Source organism: Oryx dammah, unplaced genomic scaffold, assembly GCF_014754425.2.
Source record: "Oryx dammah isolate SB20612 unplaced genomic scaffold, SCBI_Odam_1.1 HiC_scaffold_6, whole genome shotgun sequence".
Taxonomy (NCBI): Eukaryota; Metazoa; Chordata; class Mammalia; order Artiodactyla; family Bovidae; genus Oryx; species Oryx dammah.
The window spans coordinates 31377782-31398965 of NW_024070190.1; the positions used below are offsets into that span (position 1 = coordinate 31377782).

At 37.9% G+C, this 21184-nt stretch overlaps 1 protein-coding gene and 1 non-coding gene across 5 annotated transcripts in view; both read left to right on the forward strand.

Moving 5' to 3' along the window:
* The window catches only part of MICU1 (mitochondrial calcium uptake 1), a 224317-nt gene that overhangs the window by 196616 nt on the left and 6517 nt on the right, over window positions 1-21184 (forward strand). For all 4 annotated transcript variants that reach the window (XM_040242494.1, XM_040242495.1, XM_040242496.1 and 1 more), the window contains one exon: window positions 1374-1482. In XM_040242494.1, the coding sequence (XP_040098428.1) occupies window positions 1374-1482 (109 nt within the window). The remainder of the gene's footprint in view (window positions 1-1373; window positions 1483-21184) is intronic.
* TRNAG-CCC lies at window positions 14886-14958 on the forward strand. Its single transcript has one exon. It is a non-coding gene; the product is annotated as a tRNA-Gly (tRNA).

A 21184-nucleotide genomic window follows, 5' to 3' on the forward strand; every position in this document is an offset into this window, starting at 1 on the left:
CCAGTTCTAACTGTTACTTCCTGACCTGCATACAGGTTTCTCAAGAGGCAGGTCAGGTGGTCTGGTATTCCCATCTCTCTCAGAATTTTCCACAGTTTATTGTGATCCACACAGTCAAAGGCTTTGGCATAGTCAATAAAGCAGAAATAGATGTTTCTCTGGAACTCTCTTGCTTTTTCCATGATCCAGCAGATGTTGGCAATTTGATGTCTGGTTCCTCTGCCTTTTCTAAAACCAGCTTGAACATCAGGAAGTTCACAGTTCACGTATTGCTGAAGCCTGGCTTGGAGAATTTTGAGCATTACTTTGCTAGCATGTGAAATGAGTGCAATTGTGCGGTAGTTTGAGCATTCTTTGGCATTGCCTTTCTTTGGGATTGGAATGAAAACTGACCTTTTCTAGTCCTGTGGCCACTGCTGAGTTTTCCAAGTTTGCTGGCATATTGAGTGCAGCACTTTCACAGCATCATCTTTCAGGATTTGAAGTAGCTCCACTGGAATTCCATCACCTCCACTAGCTTTGTTCGTAGTGATGCTTTCTAAGGCCCACTTGACTTCACATTCCAGGAAAAGGTAGAATTAAAGATCAGCAAATCTTTGACTAGCTTTTGGAAAGAATTTCCTCATTCACAGAAATTTCATCAAATTAAAGTTACATGGCCAAATGCTTCATTAGTAGCTTTTAAATTGGCATAATGAACAACTTTCCCAGTTGCTTGGGTTCTTCTAAATTCTGAAACTATTCCCATGTATATCCCCGACTTTGGTGATTCTTTAATTAGCTTACGCATCCAAAAAGCTTGACTGGCTGATTGATTAGGTTTTTAAAATGAAAGTCCTAATGGGTCTTACTTGTTAAGATGTGCAACAAATCAAGTGGCTACAGCTCATTTAGAGAGTGTCACAACAGATACTGTGGCTAATTGGAGGATATAGTTAGAAATATTTTGATTAAAGATATCCAGCCATCACTAAACAGCTTCATGTCAGATTTTACATATGAAGGGAAAGCAATTAGCTAGCATGCCTTTCTTAGGGTAAAATTGCAACATTCTGTTCCCCTGTTGTTTTGTAAATTTGACATTCCTTGAGTAATTTGTTGAGTCTCTGTTCCAGACATAGCATAAATTTCTGATTTATAGGCATGAGTAACTGCCTAGTCTTCTGCATTTTATGCTGCTTTTTGCACAGGTTCCTGCCTTGCTGCTGCTGCTGCTGCTAAGTCGCTTCAGTCGTGTCTGACTCTGTGCGACCCCATGGACTGCAGCCTACCAGGCTCCTCCATCCATGGGATTTTCCAGGCAAGAGTACTGGAGTGGGGTGCCATTGCCTTCTCCGAGGTTCCTGCCTTACCTTACTGTTTTCTTCTTTCAGGGGCTGACATTTCAGGAAGTGGAGAACTTCTTTACTTTCCTAAAGAATATTAATGATGTAGACACTGCATTGAGCTTTTACCATATGGCTGGGGCATCTCTTGATAAAGGTAATGAAACCCAAAAGTGTTTTTCTGAAGCTATAAACAGTGAATCTGTAATCCATTTGGTGACTGCCTTTCCTTAACAGAAATATGTGAATTTTTCTTGACATTGTTTTTGATTTGCTTTGTTTTGTTGACATTGCATGGGCCTTGCGTTTCACCCTGAGAGGCCAAGTTCAACAAATACATTTTCTTGAGCTAAACACTATCGTCAAGGCAGAGGCCCATCTTTAAATGATTAGTCTTAGAAACGCGTCTAAGCTGAGGACCAGTGCGTGGAATTTGGAAGTTCTCTCATCAGAGCCAGAGTCATGACATATATAATGTGAAGCTAAAGTTGCTGTTCATTTTAATTCATTCTTTGTTGGGAAGGAATAGTTTGGTTTCTTTTTCATGTTACTTTTTGTGTTTTTCTTTAGAGATAAAATTATGAGTCTGAGATCAGTTCCAGTTTGTACAGGCAATGGGAGCGAGCAGAGCAATTGCAAGCATTTTTTCCCAATATTATGAAAAACTTCAAACATACACAATGGTTTAATTATTCAGAGAACATCCATATGTCCAGCTCAATTACCATTTTGCTATATTTCTCTGATATCTGTGCATATATTCATCGTTCTGTTTATCAGTTCCTCATTTTTTTTGATGGTTTGTTAGAGACATAAGTGTACGTCACTCCTAAATACTTCAGCATGAATATTAACTGAAGTTCAGTAGTTGTTTACAGTTCCCTTGTGCCCTTTTGCAGTTAATTTCTGCCCCTAGTTATCAAGAGGCAACCTTAATTCTGTATATTTTTCCACCATAGATTAATTTTGTTTGTTTTAGAACTTCATACAAATGAAATTGTACCATGAACACTCAGTTTCTCTCAGCCTGTTTTTGAGATCCACCCACGTTGTTACGCATACAGTAGTTTGTTTTGTTCCTTTTTTATGAATGGTAATCTATTGTATGACTATTCCAAAATTTGTTTATCCTTTCTTCTGTTGGGCACTTTAGCTGTTGCCAGTTATTGGCTATCTTGAATCAAGCCACTATGAACATTCTTGTGTTAATCTTTTTGAGGATACATATTTTCATTTTTCTCGGATAAATACCTAGGAGTATATTGCTGAGTCCAGAGAAAGGTGAGTATTTCTTTTATTTAAAAAAAAAAAACTTTCAGATACTTTTGCACAATATATCTTTTATTTTTGTGATTCTGGAATGTACATTAAAGTGTCTCATTGTATTTTTAATTTGTACTTCCCTGATGACCTCTGCTATTGAGCAGCTTTTTGTGTTCTCATCATTCAGATACCTTCTTTGGTGAAGTGTCTGTTCAGATCTTTTGCCCATTTTTATAAATTGCTTGTCTTATTGAATTGTGGAAGTTCTTGTTATGTTCTAAGATAAATCCTATATCAGATATATATATTTCGTGAATAGTTTCCTAGTCTCGGCTTGCCTGTTCACTTTTTCATGAGGTCTTTTGAGTAGTGGGAATTCTTTTTAATAAAGTTTAATTTGTCAAATTTTTTTGGTTATTACTTTCTCATCCTAATAAACCTTCGTGCTCAATTGCTCATTTGTGTCTGACTCTTTGCAGCCCCTTGGGCAATAGCCCTCCAGACTCCTCTGCCCATGGAATTTTCCAGGCAAGAATACTGGATAGGGTGCCATTTCCTAGTCCAGGGGATCTTCCCAACCCAGGGATCAGACCTGAGCCCCTTGTGTCTCCTGCATAGGCAGGCATTCTTTACCACTAGCGCCACCTGGGAAGCCCACCGAACTGTTAAGATATTCCCCTATATAGTGTTTTAACTCTTGTATTTCATATAAGAGTTCTAATCCATATTTCTAAATATGGTGTGAAATAAAAGTCAAAATTTCTTTTTTTCCACATGGATATTCAGTTGTACCAGCACTATTTGTTGAAAAAACCCTCCATTAGTTTGTTTTGGCACCTTTATCAAAAATCAGATGACCTTTTAAGTGGAGAGCTATACATCTATATACCAGTGGGTTTCCCTGATATCTCAGTTGGTAAAGAATCCGCCTGCAATGCAGAAGACCCCAGTTCGATTGCTGGGTTGGGAAGATCTGCTGGAGAAGGGATAAGCTACCCACTCCAGTATTCTTGAACTTCCCTTGTGGCTTAGCTGCCACAAGAATCCACCTGCAATGCAAGAGACCTAGGTTTGATCCCTGGGTTGGGAAGATACCCTGGAGAAGGGAAAGGCTACTCACTCCAGTATTCTGGCTTGGAGAATTCCATGGACTGTGTAGAGCATGGGGTCGCAAAGAGTCAGACACGACTAAGCAACTTTCACTTTCACTTTATACCCATATTCACTGTCTTGATTACCTTATAGCAGCCTTATAGAAATTCTTTAAGTATCATGTATTATAAATTCTCCCAACTGAATTCTTCTTTTTCAAAATTGCTTCAGCTGTTTTAGGTCCTTTTATTGTCATATAAATTTTAACATCAGTTTGTCACTTTCTCCATAAAAAAGAGGTAGGATTGTAATTACAATAGCATCAAATATATACATTAATTTGGGGAGAATTGACATCCTAGTGAAATATGAGTCTTCTAGTTCATGACCATGTTATCACTCTCCATCTTTATAGATCTTATTTTATTTCTGTCATCAGTGGTTTGTAGTTTTAAATATACAGGTCTTACACATAATTTTTAAAATTTTATGCCTATTTTATGATCTAAATGCTATTAAAATTGAATTTTTATTTCATTTCCAGTTACTTGCTATTATAAAATATAATTGATTTTTGTTTATTAATACTGTATTCTGTAGTCTTGCTAAATTTGCTCATTCTTCTAAGTAATCTGTGCATTCCTTAGATTTTTCTGTGTAAGTAGTAATGTCATCCGCAAACAGGGATAGTTTCACTTCTTTTTTTATATTTATTCCTTTTTTTCCCTTGGCTTACTGCACTTGTTTAACCACAAGTACATTGTTGAATGCAGGTGATAAGTGTGGGTATCATTGGCTCCTTCCTAATTTTAGGGGGAAAAATTCAATATTTTACAATTAAGATGGATATTAGATTAGACTGTTCACAGGTGCCCATTACAGGATTAAGGAAATTCCTTTTTCTTCCTAATTTAAAAAAAAGATTTTGTCATCACTGACTGTTGAATTTTGTCAAAAACTTTTTCTGTATATAGAGAGAGGAGTGATTATATGGCTTCTCTCCTTTATTTTCTTAATATGGTAGTTACATTGATTATCCCTTGTTGTCCTGAAATAAACCCAACTTGATGATTATGTATTAGGCTTTTTATATATTGCTAAGTTTATTTCTAACATTTTGTTAAATGTTAAGGAATGTTGATCTATAATTTTATTTTTTGTAATATCTTTTCAGCTTTTGTAATAGACTATACTATCCTCATAAAATAAGTTGGGGAGTTTTTTCTTTCAGCAAGAATTTGTAAATATATATATATATATATATATATATATATATATATACATACACACACACATACACACACACACACACATATATATACTATTCTTTCATTTTGAATTTTTTGATAAAATTCACCAACTAAACCATCTGGGCCTGCAGTTTTCTTTGTAGGGAAGTTTTGATAATTTTTTAAATAAATATATAAGCATTCATAGTTTGTTTTATCTTGTGTGAATTTTAATAAGTTGTCTTTTTTTAGAAATTTGCCCATTTTGTATGTTATTTAATTTATTTACCTAAAGCTGTTCATAATATTCTATCATTATCCTTTTGATATCTATAAAATCTATAAAATCTGAAATCTAGCCTTTATTCCTAACATTGGTGAATAATATCTTCTCTTTCTCCTTTTTTTTTCTACTTAATCTACCTAGAGGGTTAGCAATTTTAATTTTTTCAAAGGATCAATTTTTTACTTTATTTTCTGGTTTTTTCTTTTGTATTATTTCTTCTCATATCTTTATTATTTCCTTCCTTCTACTTATTTTTCAGTATGCATACTCTGCTTTTCTTTTTTTAGTTTCTTAGCATGGAACTTTACCTATCTTTTCTAAGATAATCTGTGGAGGCTATAAATTTCATTCTAAACATTGCTTTATCTTTATCCCACAAATTTAGATATGTTGTATTTTCATCATCGTTCTAGTTGAAATATTTTATGATTTTCTGCATGATTTCTGTGGTGGATTACATATTATTTAAAGATAGGTTGTTTTTCATTTCCAAATATTTTATTTTTCTAGATATACTCTTGTTTTTTATTTCTAATTTTATTGTGGTCGGAATACACACTGTATAAAATTTCAGTTCATTAAAATGGGCTGAGAACTTGTTCTATGACCCAGAATTTGGTCAGTTTTTTTTTTTAATGAATGTTTCATATACATTGGAAAAGAATGTGCATTCTTTTGAATGTAACGTTACAAAAATATCAGGTCAAAGTGGGTTGATAGTATTCAGATCTTATATGTCCTGATTTTTTTGTCTAGTTGCTCTTAGTGAGACTGAAATGTTAAAATCTCCAAATATGATGTGTGAATTTGTCTGTTTTTCCCTTTAAATGGTGTCAGTCTTTACTTCATGAATTTTGAGCTCTAGTATTAAGTACATACATATTTAATGATTATGATTATTGTGTTTTCCTGATGAATTAGCCATTTTATCATTATGAAATATTCCCCCTTTATGTTTAGTAATATACCTTTTCTTGAAGTCTATTTTGTCTGGTATTGATTTAATTACTCTAGCTCTTTGAGTGGGCTTCCCTGGTAGCTCAGCTGGTAAAGAATCTGCCTGCAATGCTGGAGACCCCAGTTCAATTTCTGGATTGGGAAGATCCCCTAGAGAAGGGAAAAGCTACCCACTGCAGTATTCTTGGGCCTCCCTGGTAGCTCAGACAATAAAGAATCTGCCTGCAATGCGGGAGACCTGAGTTCGATCCCTGGGTTGAGAAAATTTCCTGGAGGAGGGCATGGCAACCCTCTCTAGTAGTCTTGCTTGGAGAATCCCCATGGACAGAGGAGCCTGGCAGACTCCAGTCCATGGGATTGCAAAGAGTCTGACACGACTGAGTGACTAAGCACAGCACAGATCTTTAGGTAGTTACTCTTTGCGTGGTTTGTCCTCCTCTATTCTTTTTGTGTTAAACCTGTCTATTTAAGGTTCATCTCCTCTAGACATAAAGTTGGGTCTGGTGGCCTTTTAGCTCTACCTTTTTGCATTGTATATTTTAGTGATTTTTCTAGAAATTGTAATTTTTCATGTCTTACTTAAAGTTAATACTGTACCACTTCAGGTTAATTGTAAGAACCTTGCTTTCATATAGTTCCATTTACTGCCACCCCATCTTTTATGCTATTGCTGCCATGTTATATTTCCTCCATAGATGTTAGAATCATTATCATATAATGTTAGGATTTTTGTTTTCAACAATTATGCTTTTAGTAAATTAACAAAAAAATTTTATACGTAGCCACATTTACTCATACTTACCAATTTGAATGTTTTTCATTTGTTCCTGAGTATCTAAACTTTTATCTGATATCACTATCAGTTTGAAAAACTTCCTTTGTCATTCTTTATGGTACATATCTGCTGGCAGTGATTCTCTTAGTTTTTGGTTTATCTGACAATGTTTTTATTTCAACATTGAGTACTGCAATTTGTGATTTTTAAATTTCTCCAAAACATTGACTTGGGTTTTATAAACACAGTATTGCTTATTCAACACTTTTTGGTGGGTTTCTTAAGATTTTCCAATATAAGATCATGCAACCTGCAAATAGAAATCATTTTACTTCTTCCTTTCCAACAGGGATGCCTTTTATTTCATTTTCTTGATCCACATAACTTTTTAAAAGAATATTCATCTCCTTGCTTGTTTACTTATATAATTTTGTTTGTTTAAAATAATCTCCTTCTGAACTTAGTGAAAACCTTTGGAAAAAAATTAATTAAATCATGGAGCTTATGCATGCTGCTGCTAAGTCACTTCAGTCGTGTCCAACTCTGTGCAACCTCATAGACGGCAGCCCACCAGGCTCCCCTGTCCCTGGGATTCTCTAGGCAAGAACACTGGAGTGGGTTGCCATTTCCTTCTCCAATGCATGAAAGTGAAAAGTAAAAGTGAAGTCACTCAGTCATATCCGACTCTTAGCAACCCCATGGACTGCAGCCTACCAGGCTCCTCCATCTATGGGATTTTCCAGGCAAGAGTCCTGGAGTGGGGTGCCATTGCCTTCTCTGGGAGGTTATACATGTATTTGTATAATACCACAGGGTCATTTCTATAGAATAACTTTGGTTATATTGCTTTGTTTCACAGAACAGATCTAACAGCATCTGTAAGTCCAACATAAAAGATTTGAAGTCATCACTTATTATTAAATAAAATAAATAGGCTCTTCTTTATATTTGCATACCTTTTTTTGAAAAGTCTAACTAAAGATCATAAATTTGCTCTCAGGAACAATTATATAGGATGAATCTGTGTTAAAATTATAAGATGCACAAAATAGAATGATTCAGGGTAATGATAGCAAAGGAAAGTGTAACCTAGTGATTAAAAAAAAAAGGATAGTGTTTCTTTCAAATAACTTCAGACCATTTCCTGCAATGTTTAGTCTCTCCATAGAGTTCACACCTCATTATCCTTGCTAACAGAGGCAGCAGTACAAATTATATAGTCATATCTGATATCCAGAAATATGTTTGGCTTTGAGACAGATGATGTTTGACATTTATTTTGACTTCTTAGTTTGTTTCATCTATATAACTTTGGATTCCCTGACTGTAAAAGATAGATATCTAGGGGAAACTGCCCTTGATTCATGCTAAGTAAGAGAGAAAAGCCAAGTATATTCATTTCCTAGGGCTGCCATAACAAATTACCACAAACACAGTGATCTGAAACAACAGAAATTTATTTCACAGCTCTGAAGGCCACAAATTTGAAATTAAGGTGTTGGCAGGGCCATATTCCTTCTGAAGGTTCTAGGGAAAAGTCCTCCCTTGCCTCTTCCAGCCTCTGGTGGCTTAGTCACTCCTTGGCTTGTGGCTCCATAACTCCAGTCATGCTTCTCTCTTCACATGGCCTCCCTACCCACTTCTCCCTGTGCATCTGTCTTCTGTCTATCTCTTGTAAGAACACTTGTCATTGGACTTAAGGCCCACCTGGATCATCTCAGGATTCTTAATTACATCTGCAAAGACCCTTCTTCCAAACAAAGTCACATTCATAAGTTCCAGGGCCTAAGATGTAGACATATCTCTTGGGCCAACATTCAACTCACTATAGCAACCAAGAACTAAATATCACTCATATGTAGTCCACAAAGTAAAGCAAAAGTAGAAACAAAAAATGAATTTACTATGAGAATATTTGTATTGTCTATTTAAAACCGAATTTTTTAAAATTTATTTGGCTGTGCAGAGTCTTAGTTGTGGCATGTAGAATCTAGTTCCCCAACCAGGGATCAAACCCAGGGTCTCAGCATTGAGAGCTCAGAGTCAGCCACTAGACCACCAGGCGAGTCCCTAAAACTGAATTTTTTAAAGAAACCTAATTATGGTCTTTATTTCCCTGGTTAACTTCTGTTTCTTCAAAGAGCCCTTCCCTTACTACTCAGTATAAATTATTTAAAACTAACTACATTATCTATAGCTTTTGTAATTTTTAACCTAAAATCTTCTGACTCTTATCATCAATTCCTATCCATAAATTATAGACATGGGCTTGAATTTTCGCAAATACAGGTAATCAGTAGAGTAGAGATTACTATCTGTGATGTTTTGTACATTGATAGTAGGCTTTCAGTAAACACTTAACTGAAATAAACAAAAGTAAGCATTATCCTTGATTCCATACTCATTCATCTGCATATTTATTTTTTCCATGAATCTATGTCTCTACTTCCAGAAATCCCAAATCTGACTTTGTTTCTCCATCTAGCCCACTCTACTTCTAGTCAAGCATTATCCTTGATTCCATATTCATTCATCTGCATATTTATTTTTTCCATGAATCTATGTCTCTACTTCCAGAAATCCCAAATCTGACTTTGTTTCTCCATCTAGCCCACTCTACTTCTAGTCTCTCTACCTGGGCTTACAGGGCTCCATGAGGCGTGGCTCTTACATACTCTTGAGTATAACAAATATCACTTTCTTACCAGTTCACTGCACTCTGCATGTCCTTCTTTTATTTTCTAGATATACGAAGTTCATTCCCACCTGCAAGCCCTTGTTCTGGCTGTTCTTCACCTCAAGTGCTCTTTCCCGGGACCTCGGTGTGTTTGGCTCTTGTAACTGAGGTGTCATAAATCACTTCCTAGGTATCTCCATCAGCCTGTATCATAGCATTTATCACTACCTGATATTTTCTTGTATATTTATGTGTGTGTGTTTATTATCTGTCCCTATTTACTAAAATGCTTATCTGTCTTGTTCCTGGATATGTTTCCTGTGCCTAGGACAATAGCTAAGATACAGTAGACATTCTGTAAATATTTGATCAATTAATAGGTGAATGAGTGAATATCTTGATAGATGTGAACAAGACATAGGATCTCAAGCCAGTAACCCCTCACCTTTGACAGTAGACCCAGAGAACAAACTCATGTCGTGAATTCACTGTCTTCTGTAAGCCCTGTGTTTTAGTCTTGACATACATTGCACATGGAAAGACTAGCATGTGCTTGGCAACCGTTCCAAGTTCCTTCCCTCCACCAGATGTGCCTGTCTTTTACAGGCTCTCCTTGCACTCTCCCCTTTTAAACCTTCCTTAGCCTGATAGTCAGACTGGTGATTTTTCCATGGATTTGAGTTCTGTACCAGTTCTGCTTCTGCAGAATCATGAGATTTCACTGCTGAGATACATCTTAAAAGAGAGGAAGAAAGATGCAATGGTGAACAACACAGCCTGGATTTGAATCTTGGCTCCATCTTTGACTATTTAGTGTGTGCGTGCTTAGTCACGTACAACCCTTTGCGACCCCATGGACTCTAGCCCTCCAGGCTCCTCTGTCCATGGGACTTTCCCGGCAAGAAAACTGGAGTGGGTTGCCATGTCCTCCTCCAGGGGATCTTCCCGACCAGGGATCGAACCCACATTCCCTGCATCTCCTGCATTGGCAGGTGTATTCTTTACCCCTGAGCCACCTGGGAAGCCTGACTAGCCGAGTAGCTTTGGGCAGTTTCTGAATTTAGTTTCTGTGTTTTTAAAATCAGGATAGCTGTATCCACCTCACAGGATTGTTCTGAGGATAAATCTACATATAACACTTCACCTTGTGCCTATCATGCAGTGAATGTTGAGTAAATGCCTGCTGCTTGCATTATGAGGTTGATGATATAACCAGATTTAGCATGGTTCATGGATTCATTCAGCTAGCAGCATAGGCACTGTGCTGGCACAGGATTCTGCTCTTAAGAAGCTCACAATCTATCATCAGGGGAGAAAGAAGAGGATACAAGTTGTTCAAGTTGTGATAGGTGCTAATTAGAGCCTCTCACTTCTATGGGAGGTGGGGGAAGAGTACCTTTGGGTGGACATATGAATAACTTTGTCTGCCTGCTATTCTCAGTCTCAGCTGTCTTCATTTTTTCCTAAAAGGTTAGGACCTTCAGAAATTGGCACCTTTTAGAGGCCCTGGCACTGTCTCTTCCTTGCTATTTTAGAGGTTGCAAACCTGTCTTTAGACATAATTTAGCACAGAATTTCCCAAACAGCATTGTGAAGAACATTATATACTGCAGTATGTTAATGGTTCTGTGGGTTTAAAACAAAACCCCAAAAAAGTGTTCCATGGTTCAAATAAGTTTAGAAAATGCCAAGTTATACAGAAATTCTTCCTGCGGCACTACTCCTGCCAGCTTTTTAATATGCTAATGTGCATTATTAATCTCCAAGAGAGTGATAAAATTCCCAAACTTGACTTGCCCTAAAATGTCTTTTAACAGCTTACAGAGCTAATGTTCCTCGGAACAGTTGGAGAACCTAGGCAGGTGGCGATTGCAGATTTACATTCGAATGTGATCTAATCCCTCTAGAGTGAAAATGGCAAATTTTGTTGAGGCTATTTCTTTAGTTCCTCATGGCCCATGTGAAAAAGACAACTGCCAGGCAAGAATGAGATGTCTTTGGTGAATCTGACCATCTGGAGAAACAACCTTTCTGCATGAACTAATAGTATGTTTCTACTATGGGTCATCTCTTGTTTCGCACTTAAGAGGATTTGGTTCTATTGCTTATTCATACACATATTGGGCATAAAATTAGATGTATAACCTCTCAAGGGCTGTCTGAATGATTTACCTAGTCTGCTGAAGAAGGTAATGGAAAATTGAACATGACTCCTTCTCCATGGCATCCTATGATGGAAAAGTTAGAAATTATTTGAATTGGAGCTCTAGAATGAGCTATGGCCTGTATGACTTAGAGTGTTCTTATTTCTGCCAAGAGAATAAAAGGTTTCCAGGTGGTGAAAAGCCTCATTATAAAACACGTTAGAATATTAGAGATTTGGGAAACTTGTAGGTCCAGTTGTATCTCCTGTGTACTTTGAACTGTGATACAGGAAACAATGGCACAAATATAATCCATGACCTTTAGTAGTCATGCTCCATCACGGCCCACTTAAATTGAAAATCATAATTTATGACATAGTTGCCCTCAATTCTTTATAGTCATTCTATATGTACACTTTACCTAATTACCTGACAAGTCAGGAAAATAAATAGTAAAACCTGTGGCATAACTCCTACAAGGTGCTCTCTGCAACCCCAAGTATTTTTACTGAAAGGTAGTATTATCCCCTGTTTTATGGAAAGGGAAATGTAAAATGAAGCACCTTACCCTTGCTTACTCAGCTAATAAGTAGAGCCAGAATTCAACCTCAGGGCTCTCTGATCCCAAAGCCTGTATTCTTTCCATACCATCATGTTGTCTCTCTATACCCCAAAACGCTTCTGGGATTTAAAAATCTTTGCTGAAATGTAATCCAGGAGAAGGCAGGTTCACCATTCTGAACTCTGGTTCTCAGTAACGTAGGGAGGACAGGCACTAGGTTGTTTCCTCCTAGTTCCCTTTGGTTAAGAGTTGACCATTCTTGGGTGGGAATAGAGTCCTTTTGATAAACTGATGTTTTGGAGTCAGTGCCCTTCTGTTAAATATGGAATAGGACACTCCTCCCCCTACAGCTGTCTCTTCTGTTCAGAACCATGTTTTCCAGCTCAGACACACTCTGACATCTGTAGTACATACTTTGTGACACAGATTCTTGGAATTGTCTAATCTAGCTTTTTATGCCCACAAAGGAACATCTTAGTAGACACATCTATGTTCTTCACTTTTCTGACCATATTACTCTTCGGTGAAAAAACCAACGCACAAAATGGTCAACACTTAAACTTAAGTGTTGGTCAAACCAACACTTAAACTTAAGTGTTGGTCAAACCAACACTTAAATATGGTCATCTAGCAAGGAAAGTTGGTACCCCTTTGAAGGCTCCCACAGAACAGAAAATACATATATCTATACTAAGCTGTCGTTTCTGGACATCAAATTATAGGATATACAGATGTGGACGCCTGAACTTCTAACGATCCAGGTGTTCCTTATCACCTCTACTTGTGGGTGTGGCAATGTTTTATTATACTTTCAGAGACACTTCCAACATCTAGCATTTATTGAAAGTTAAATATATTCAGGAAGTTTGTAAGCATAAATTCTGGTTTTAAACTCAAACCTGATTTTGAATTGCTGTAACTCACTAGCTTTGTGTCTTTGAACTCACTAACTTTGTGTCACTGAAGCTTTCAAAACCTCAGTTTCCTGATCTGTAGAATGGTGATATAGACTCCTTGCCTCAAGCCATTAAGAGAATCAAGTGAGATAATCCTATACTGAAGAAAGTAGGGAAGACCACTAGACCATTCAGGTATGACCTAAATCAAATGCCTTACAATTATACAGTGGAAGTGAGAAATAGATTAAGGGACTAGATCTGATAGACAGAGTGCCTGAAGAACTATGGATGGAGGTTCGTGACATTGTACAGGAGGCAGTGAACAAGACCATCCCCAAGAAAAAGAAATGCAAAAAAGGCAAAATGGTTGACTGAGGAGACCTTACAAATAGCTGTGAAAAGAAGAGAAGCGAAAGGCAAAGGAGAAAAGGAAAGATAAACTATTTGAATGCAGAGTTCCAAAGAATAGCACGGAGAGATAAGAAAACCTTCCTCAGTGATCAATACAAAGAAGTAGAGGAAAACAATATTATGGGAAAGACTGGAGATCTCTGCAAGAAAATTAGAGATACCAAGGGAACATTTCATGCTAAGATGAGCACAATAAAGGACAGAAACGGTATGGACCTAACAGAAGCTGAAGATATTAAGAAGAGGTGGCAAGGATACACAGAAGAACTATACAAAAAAGATCTTTGTGACCCAGATAATTATGATGGTGTGATCACTCACCTAGAGCCAGACATCTTGGAATGCAAAGTCAAGTGGACCTTAGGAAGCATCACTATAAACAAAGCTGGTGGAGGTAATGGAATTCCAGCTGAGCTATTTCAAATTCTAAAAGATGATGCTGTTAAAATGCTGCCCTCAATATGCCAGCAAATTTGGAAAACTCAGCAGTGGCCACAGGACTGGAAAAGGTCAGTTTTCATTCCAATCCCAAAGAAAGGCAATGCCAGAGAATGTTCAAATTACCGCACAATTGCTCTCATTTATAAAGAAAGCTGAGTGGCAAAGAATTGATGCTTTTGAACTGTGGTGTTGGTGAAGGCTCTTGAGAGTCCTTTGGACTGCAAGGAGATCCAACCAGTCTATCCTAAAGAAAATCAGTCCTGAATATTCACTGGAAGGACTGATGCTGAAGCTGAAACTCCAATACTTTGGCCACCTGATGTGAAGAACTGACTCATTTAAAAAGACCCTGATGCTGGGAAAGATTGAAGGCAGGAGGAGAAGGGGACGACAGATGATGAGATGGTTGGATAGTATCACTGACTTGATGGACGTGAGTTTGAGCAAGCTTCAGGAGTTGGTGATGGATGGGAAAGCCTGCGTGCTGCAGTCCATGGGATCACAAAGAGTTGGACACTACTGAGCAACTGAACTGAACTGAATCCTTTATTATTATACTAGATTGAAATTATGACTATAAACAGCCGCCTGTTCTGTTTTCAACCCCAAAGTACTGACTTTCCTCTGTCTCTTTATCTTCAGTTCATTAAGGAGCTAATAGATTAGAAACATCCTCTCCGGATATGGCAATTTGGCAAAATTATTTTTTAAAATATCACCCTAGACTCTGATATGGCTTACTGTTTGTCCTCTTAGAAAGTAGTATCTACTGCTTTTTTCAGCCACTTTTTGAGATTTGTATTAATTTAGAAGTTGTTGTGACTTCTCTGGTGGTCCAGTGGCTAAGACTCTGCACTCCCAATGCAGGGGGCCCAGGTTTGATCCCTGGTCAGGGAATTAGATCCCACATACTGCAACTAAAACCCAGTACAGCCAAATAAAAATAAGAAAAAGGGAAAAAAGAAGTTGTATGTTGCTTTGTTTTTAATGAGGAAGATTGGAGCTTTTAGTTTCTCCTAAAATTCATCATTCATCTAAACATTCCTGGGATTCTTGCTTTCAGAAGGCATTGTTTTTCACTGTTTATTCACGGTCATGTGCAACTCTTTGCAACCCCATTGACTTCAGCACGCCAGTTTTCCCCATCCTTCACTATCTCCTAGAGTTTGCTCAAACTTATGTCCATTGAGTCAGTGAGGCCATCCAGTCATCTCATCCTCTGTTGTCCCCTTCTTCTCCTGCCTTCAATCTTTCCCAGCATTGAAGTTTTTTCCAGGGAGTCAGCTTTTCACATCAGGTAGCCAAAGTATTAGAGCTTCAGCTTCAGCATCCGTCCTTCCAATGAATATTCAGGACTGATTTCCTTTAGGATTGAATGGTTTGATCTCCTTGCTGTCCAAGGGACTCTCATGAATTTTCTCCAGCAGTCATTCTTCAGCACTCAGCATTCTTTATGGTCCAACTCTCACATCCATGCATGACTACTGGAAAAACCATAGCTTTGACTATAGACACCTTTGTTGGCAAGGTGATATCTTTGCTTTTTAATCCAATATCTAGGTTTGTCACAGCTTTTCTTCCAAGAAGCAAGTGTCTTTTAATTTCATGGCTGTGGTCACCATTCTCAGTAACTTTGGAGCCCAAGAAAATAAAATCTGTCATTGTTTTCACTTTCCCCCCATCTCTTTGCCATGAATGGATGGGACCAGATGCCATGATCTTAGTTTTTTGAATGTTGAATTTTAAACCAGCTTTTTCACTGTTCTCTTTCACCCTCATCAAGAGGCTCTTTGTTCCTCTTCACTCTCTGCCATTAGAATAGTATCATCTGCCTATCTGAGATTGTTGATATTTCTCCTGGCAATCTTGATTCAAGCTTGTGATTCATCCAGCCTGGCATTTTGCATGATGTATTCTGTGAACTTAAATAAGCAGGGTGAAGTATACAGCTTTGACATACTCCTTTCCCAATTTGGAACCAGTCTGCTGTTTCATATCCAGTTCTACCTGTTGCTTCTTGACTTGCATACAGGTTTCTCAGGAGACAGGTAAGGTGGTTTAGTATTCCCATCTCTTTAAGAATTTTCCACAGTTTGTTGTAAGCCACACAGTCAAAGGCTTTACCGTAGTCAATGAAGCAGAAGATGTTTTTCTGAAATTCCTTTGCTTTTTCTGTGATTCAGCGGATGTTGGCAATTTGATCTCTGGTTCCTCTGCCTTTTCTAAATCCAGCTTGGACATCTGGAAGTTCTTGGTTAACGTACTGCTAAAACCTAACTTGTAGGATTTTGAGCATTACCTTGCTAACATGTGAAATGAGCATAATTGTACGACAGTTTAAACATTCTTTGGCATTGCCTTTCTTTGGGATTGGAATGAAAACTGACATTTCCAGTCCTGGGTCTGCTGCTGAATTTTGCAAATTTGCTGGCATATTGAGTACAGCACTTTAACTCCATCATCTTTTAGGTTTTTAAATAGCTCAGCTAGAATTCTATCACCTCCACTAGGTTTGTTCGTAGTAATGCTTCCTCAGGCCCACTTAACTTCACACTCCAGGATTTCTGTTTCTAGGTGAGTGACTATACCATGGTTATCTGGGTCATTAAGACCTTTTCTGTATAGTCAAGAATACACAGAAGAATATACCTTTTGTATATTCTTGCCACCTCCTTTTAATCTCTTCTGCTTCTCTTAGGTCCTTGCTGTTTCTGCCCTTTATTGTGCCCATCTTTGCATGAAATGTTCCCTTAGTATCTCCAATTTTTATTATTTAACTTCTCTATTCCTAGGACTGTGTGTGTGTGAGTCACTCAGACATGTCTGACTCTTTGTGACCCCATGGACTATAACCCACCAGGTTCCTCTGTCCATGGAATTCTCCAGGCAACAATACGAGTGGGTAGCCATTCCCTTCTCCAGGGGATCTTCAGGACCCAGGGATCAAACCCAGGTCTCCTGCATTGCAGGCAGATTCTTTACCATCTGAGCCACCAGGGAAGCCCTGCTCCTAGGACTGTCTATGCCCTGTTAATATCTCTAGTATCTGTAGCAATCAAAGGGTCATTGTCTACTAGACTATAAATTCTTGAGGACAAGAACCATGTTTTCCACATCTTGTGTCCTGCTCTGAGCCTAGAATAATTATTTATATGTAGTAGATATTTAATTAATGTTGAATAAATGAGTGAGTTAATTCTTAAACTGATCAGATCCTGAAAAGGATGGTATAATTCTCTAATAAAAGCCTAGGGTGAGGGGGAGGACAAGAGGAGTATGACACCTTCCCTTGTCATTAATTCCCTTGACACATGGGCAAGTCACAGTTTCTCTGACCTCAAGTTAGATGTTATAATAAATATCACCAAGCATTTTTCCAGATTTGAAATTCTAGAACTAAATCAGCTTTTTACTGAATGTAGTAATGTTTTAAGGAACATGTTGTAGCCTAAAGCTGTATCCAAATCTGTGAAAATGAACTGACTTATAATTATCAAATACATTTGAAATCAGAGCAAGGCTGTTGAATTCCCAAAAGAATGGTGGCAGTTTTAATTTATTTTCTTGTTAAGAAATTTAAAACTTAATTAGATCTTGGCTAGTGCCTTGATAAGAGCTAATTTATGAAGCTTGGTATAGTAGTTGCAGAAAAGTGACAGTTCCGTAAAATGTACCTAGAATGAGCATAGCTGTATATAAAGTATGATTTGAGGAATCTCTAAAGGACATTCCCAGCCATAAATACCTTCCCTACTTTCTTGCTTACAACAAATTACAACAAATTTGCAGCTTAAAATACCACCTATTTATCATACTAGTTTTCATAAGTTAGAGAGTCCAGGCACAGTATAACTGGGTTCTCTGCTCAGAGTCTTTAACAGGACAGAAATCAAGGCATCAGTAGGACTGCTTTCTCATCTGGAGTTCACAGACAGTCGTCTTCCAAGCTTATTTGGGTTCTTGGCAGAATTCAGCTCCTTTTGGTTGTAGGACTGAGGTTCCTTTTTCATACCGGCTGTCACTCTCAGCAGGCCACCACAGTTCCTTGCCATATGGCCCTCTTACAGTATGGCAGCTCACTTCTTCAAAGCCAGCAGGAGAACCTCTTTCCTCAGTGTGCGAGATGGGTTCTTACATAATTGTAATCATGAGAATGACTATCCCATTACCTTGTCCATATAAAGTAACGTAATCACGAGAGTGGTATCACGTCCTGTTCACAGGTCTTGCCCACATTCAAGGAGAGGAGATTTTACAGGGTGTGGGGATCTTGAGGACCATCTCAAAATTCTACCCACCATACCGGCTGTAATTCCAAAAATTACCAGTTAAATTCTTTGAGGACTTCTGAAGATATGCACATTTTAATTGATCTAAGCCATGTTATCGAAAAAGATGTTAACATGTCAGTCATAAAATTTTAGGGCTAAAAGGGAGCTTAGAAATCATTTTACTTAAACCCCTACTTCCTTGTTTTTAACTTCTTCAGTTACACTTGAAGGAAAATGGCTTGCTCAGATCACAGCTAGTGTGATACAAAACTGAGAAAGAGATTCCAGTTCATTCACTTCCATACCACTGTTCGGTTAGGTACACAGCACTCACTGCCACTAGAAGGGTCTAGCATGCAGGATCTTAGTTCCCTAACCAAGGATTAAACCTGTGCCCCCTGCAGTGGACGCACAGTCTTAACCACTGAACCTCTAGGAAAGTCCCTATAAATTCTTTTAAAGTTTGTGGGAGGCAGGCTCCTGTGCTTCAGTTCATTATTTCGTTTTGTAAGAGCGTTTATGTGTGAAGGAGAGTGCTTGCCAGGATTCTATTCATTTAAGACAAAGCCATCAATTTTTAAAACAAAAGTATTCATACTATAGGCACAGAAGCTCAAATTCTGAAAGGTTTGCTTTATGAGGCACTTTCTCTCTCTGCAGAGACCTAATTTATTTTCCCCAAAACTTAAAGTCACTTAGCAGTTCTAAAGATTGATTCTGGCTTAACTCTGTTGCTTTGAATATGTTGTGATTTAGTGAAATTACTTGTAAGTGCCCCAAGGAGAAAGAGAGCTGCTTTAGGGACTCATGATTACCATTGAAGGAGAGAGGAAAGAGGGTAAGATAAACCACCAAAACACCCACTTAAAGAGGCAAGAATATCAGCCAGCATTATATCCTGCGATGAAAAGGATCAGAAAGAAATTATACCAACTGGGGAAGTATAGAGGTTAGTATTTAATGTAAGCGCTGCTTTGCAGGGGCTTCAGGGGCTATTGCCCTTAGAGACCTCTGACTTTTTTTTTTTTTAACTTTATTTTGCTTTACAATACTGTATTGGTTTTGCCATACATTGACATGAATCAGACACAGGTGTACCTCTGAAGTTTTGATAAGACACGTGTTAAGATGAAAAGTATTTAGCCTTTTGCATCATTTCAGCAAGCTGAACTTAAATATCTGAGTTGCTTTCAACTTTAGTTATCAGAGATTCAGACTCTCTTGAGGCTAACAACTATAGCCCACCAAGGAAGTAATTTGCAAAGCAAACATAAAAGCCACTTCCAAAATTGAAGTTGAAAGTGAAAGTGAAGTCGCTCAGTCATGTTCAACTCTTTGTGACCCCATGGACTGTACCCTACCAGGCTCCTCTGTCCATGGGATTTTCCAGGCAATAGTACTGGAGTGGATTGCCATTTCCTTCTCCATTGGATCTTCCCAAACCAGGGATTGAACCCTGGTAAAATTGAGGTTAGAATAATATAAAGAAGTGGTTATCTAAATAATGACACATGCTCTTGGTGGAATGCTGTGCAGCTGTCAAAAAGGAATTGTTTATGTATTGGAATGGAATTATTTCTTAGATATGTTATTAAATGAGTCAAGCAAAACCATATATTTAAATCATTTTGTGGGAAGAAGTGAAGAGTAAATATTTGATTTTATATCTATAAAATATTTCTAGGGAAATGAGATGTTCATTGCCTGTGGACAGCATCTGGCGGGGGATGGGACATAACTTTGAGAGGGAGACTTCAACCCTTTTGTACCATTTGAATTTCAAATAGCTAAATGTATTATATAATGAAAAATAACTTTTTAAAATGAAAAATAATGAAAATTTAAAAGAGTCAAAGAGGGAAAAGCAAACATGGTAAATTTTGGTAAAATGGTAAATTGGTCTTGGGATAAGACCACTGTGTTATAAAGGTTTCCCTTCAAGGAAACTTGACTGGCCCCTTGCCAGTCTGTCCTGATGGCAAATCTAGCCTAATGCTCTCATCCCCACCTGGACCTCTGTTCAAGCTGTCTAGTCAGGCATTAGCCTCCTTTCCTGCTTCCAGTACTTACTCAAACTGATTCCTCCACCACCTACTACTTACTACTTTACATGCCATATCTGGAGCAATCTGTCTCTTTAATCCTTTAGAATGAGGATCCAAAATGTACCTCTAACCAAATACAAGCTTTAACACTGTAACCCATGTGTGTCTGTTAATATGTCTGATAATTCTCCTATATGTTTCACAATCTTAATGGTATGTATGGTTTCCCCCACTGGACTGTGATTGCCTTCTGAATGTGGCACCTGAAATCACTGCCTAATGGTGCTGGTAGAAATGCTTGCCTTTTGTGGACAAATGTGATGAGCATTTTTAATGACCCCAGATACAATACTGGACAATGGCAATAAACCTTACTGTCAACCAGTTTTACTAGGTTAAGCATATGAGCCCATTGAAACAGTCATCTGGAATGATGCTCTGAGGTTCAGAAAACCTGGCCACAGTTTTTTTTTTTTTTTTCTGGCATATACCAGTATTTAAGAGCTAGGATCACCAGCATCACCTCTGACAGGTGGACGGCCTGAGCGCACAGAGCTGGTCAACCTGCCTGTGGCACAGAAGCTCTGTGCATAACACAGAGTGTTATAGTTTTCATTATTAGTATACTGCATTACTCTTGACTCCTGAAATTGCTTGTTATCCTAAATGTTGTTCTTTCCTTCCCACCCCCACCCCTTTCAGTCAGGTTGAAATGTGTGTGTTGTATTAGCCAAAGTATCCTGGAAGAAGATGCAAAAGAAAGGACAAGTGCTCTTTAAAGGAAAATCCTTCCCCCTGTCCCCACCT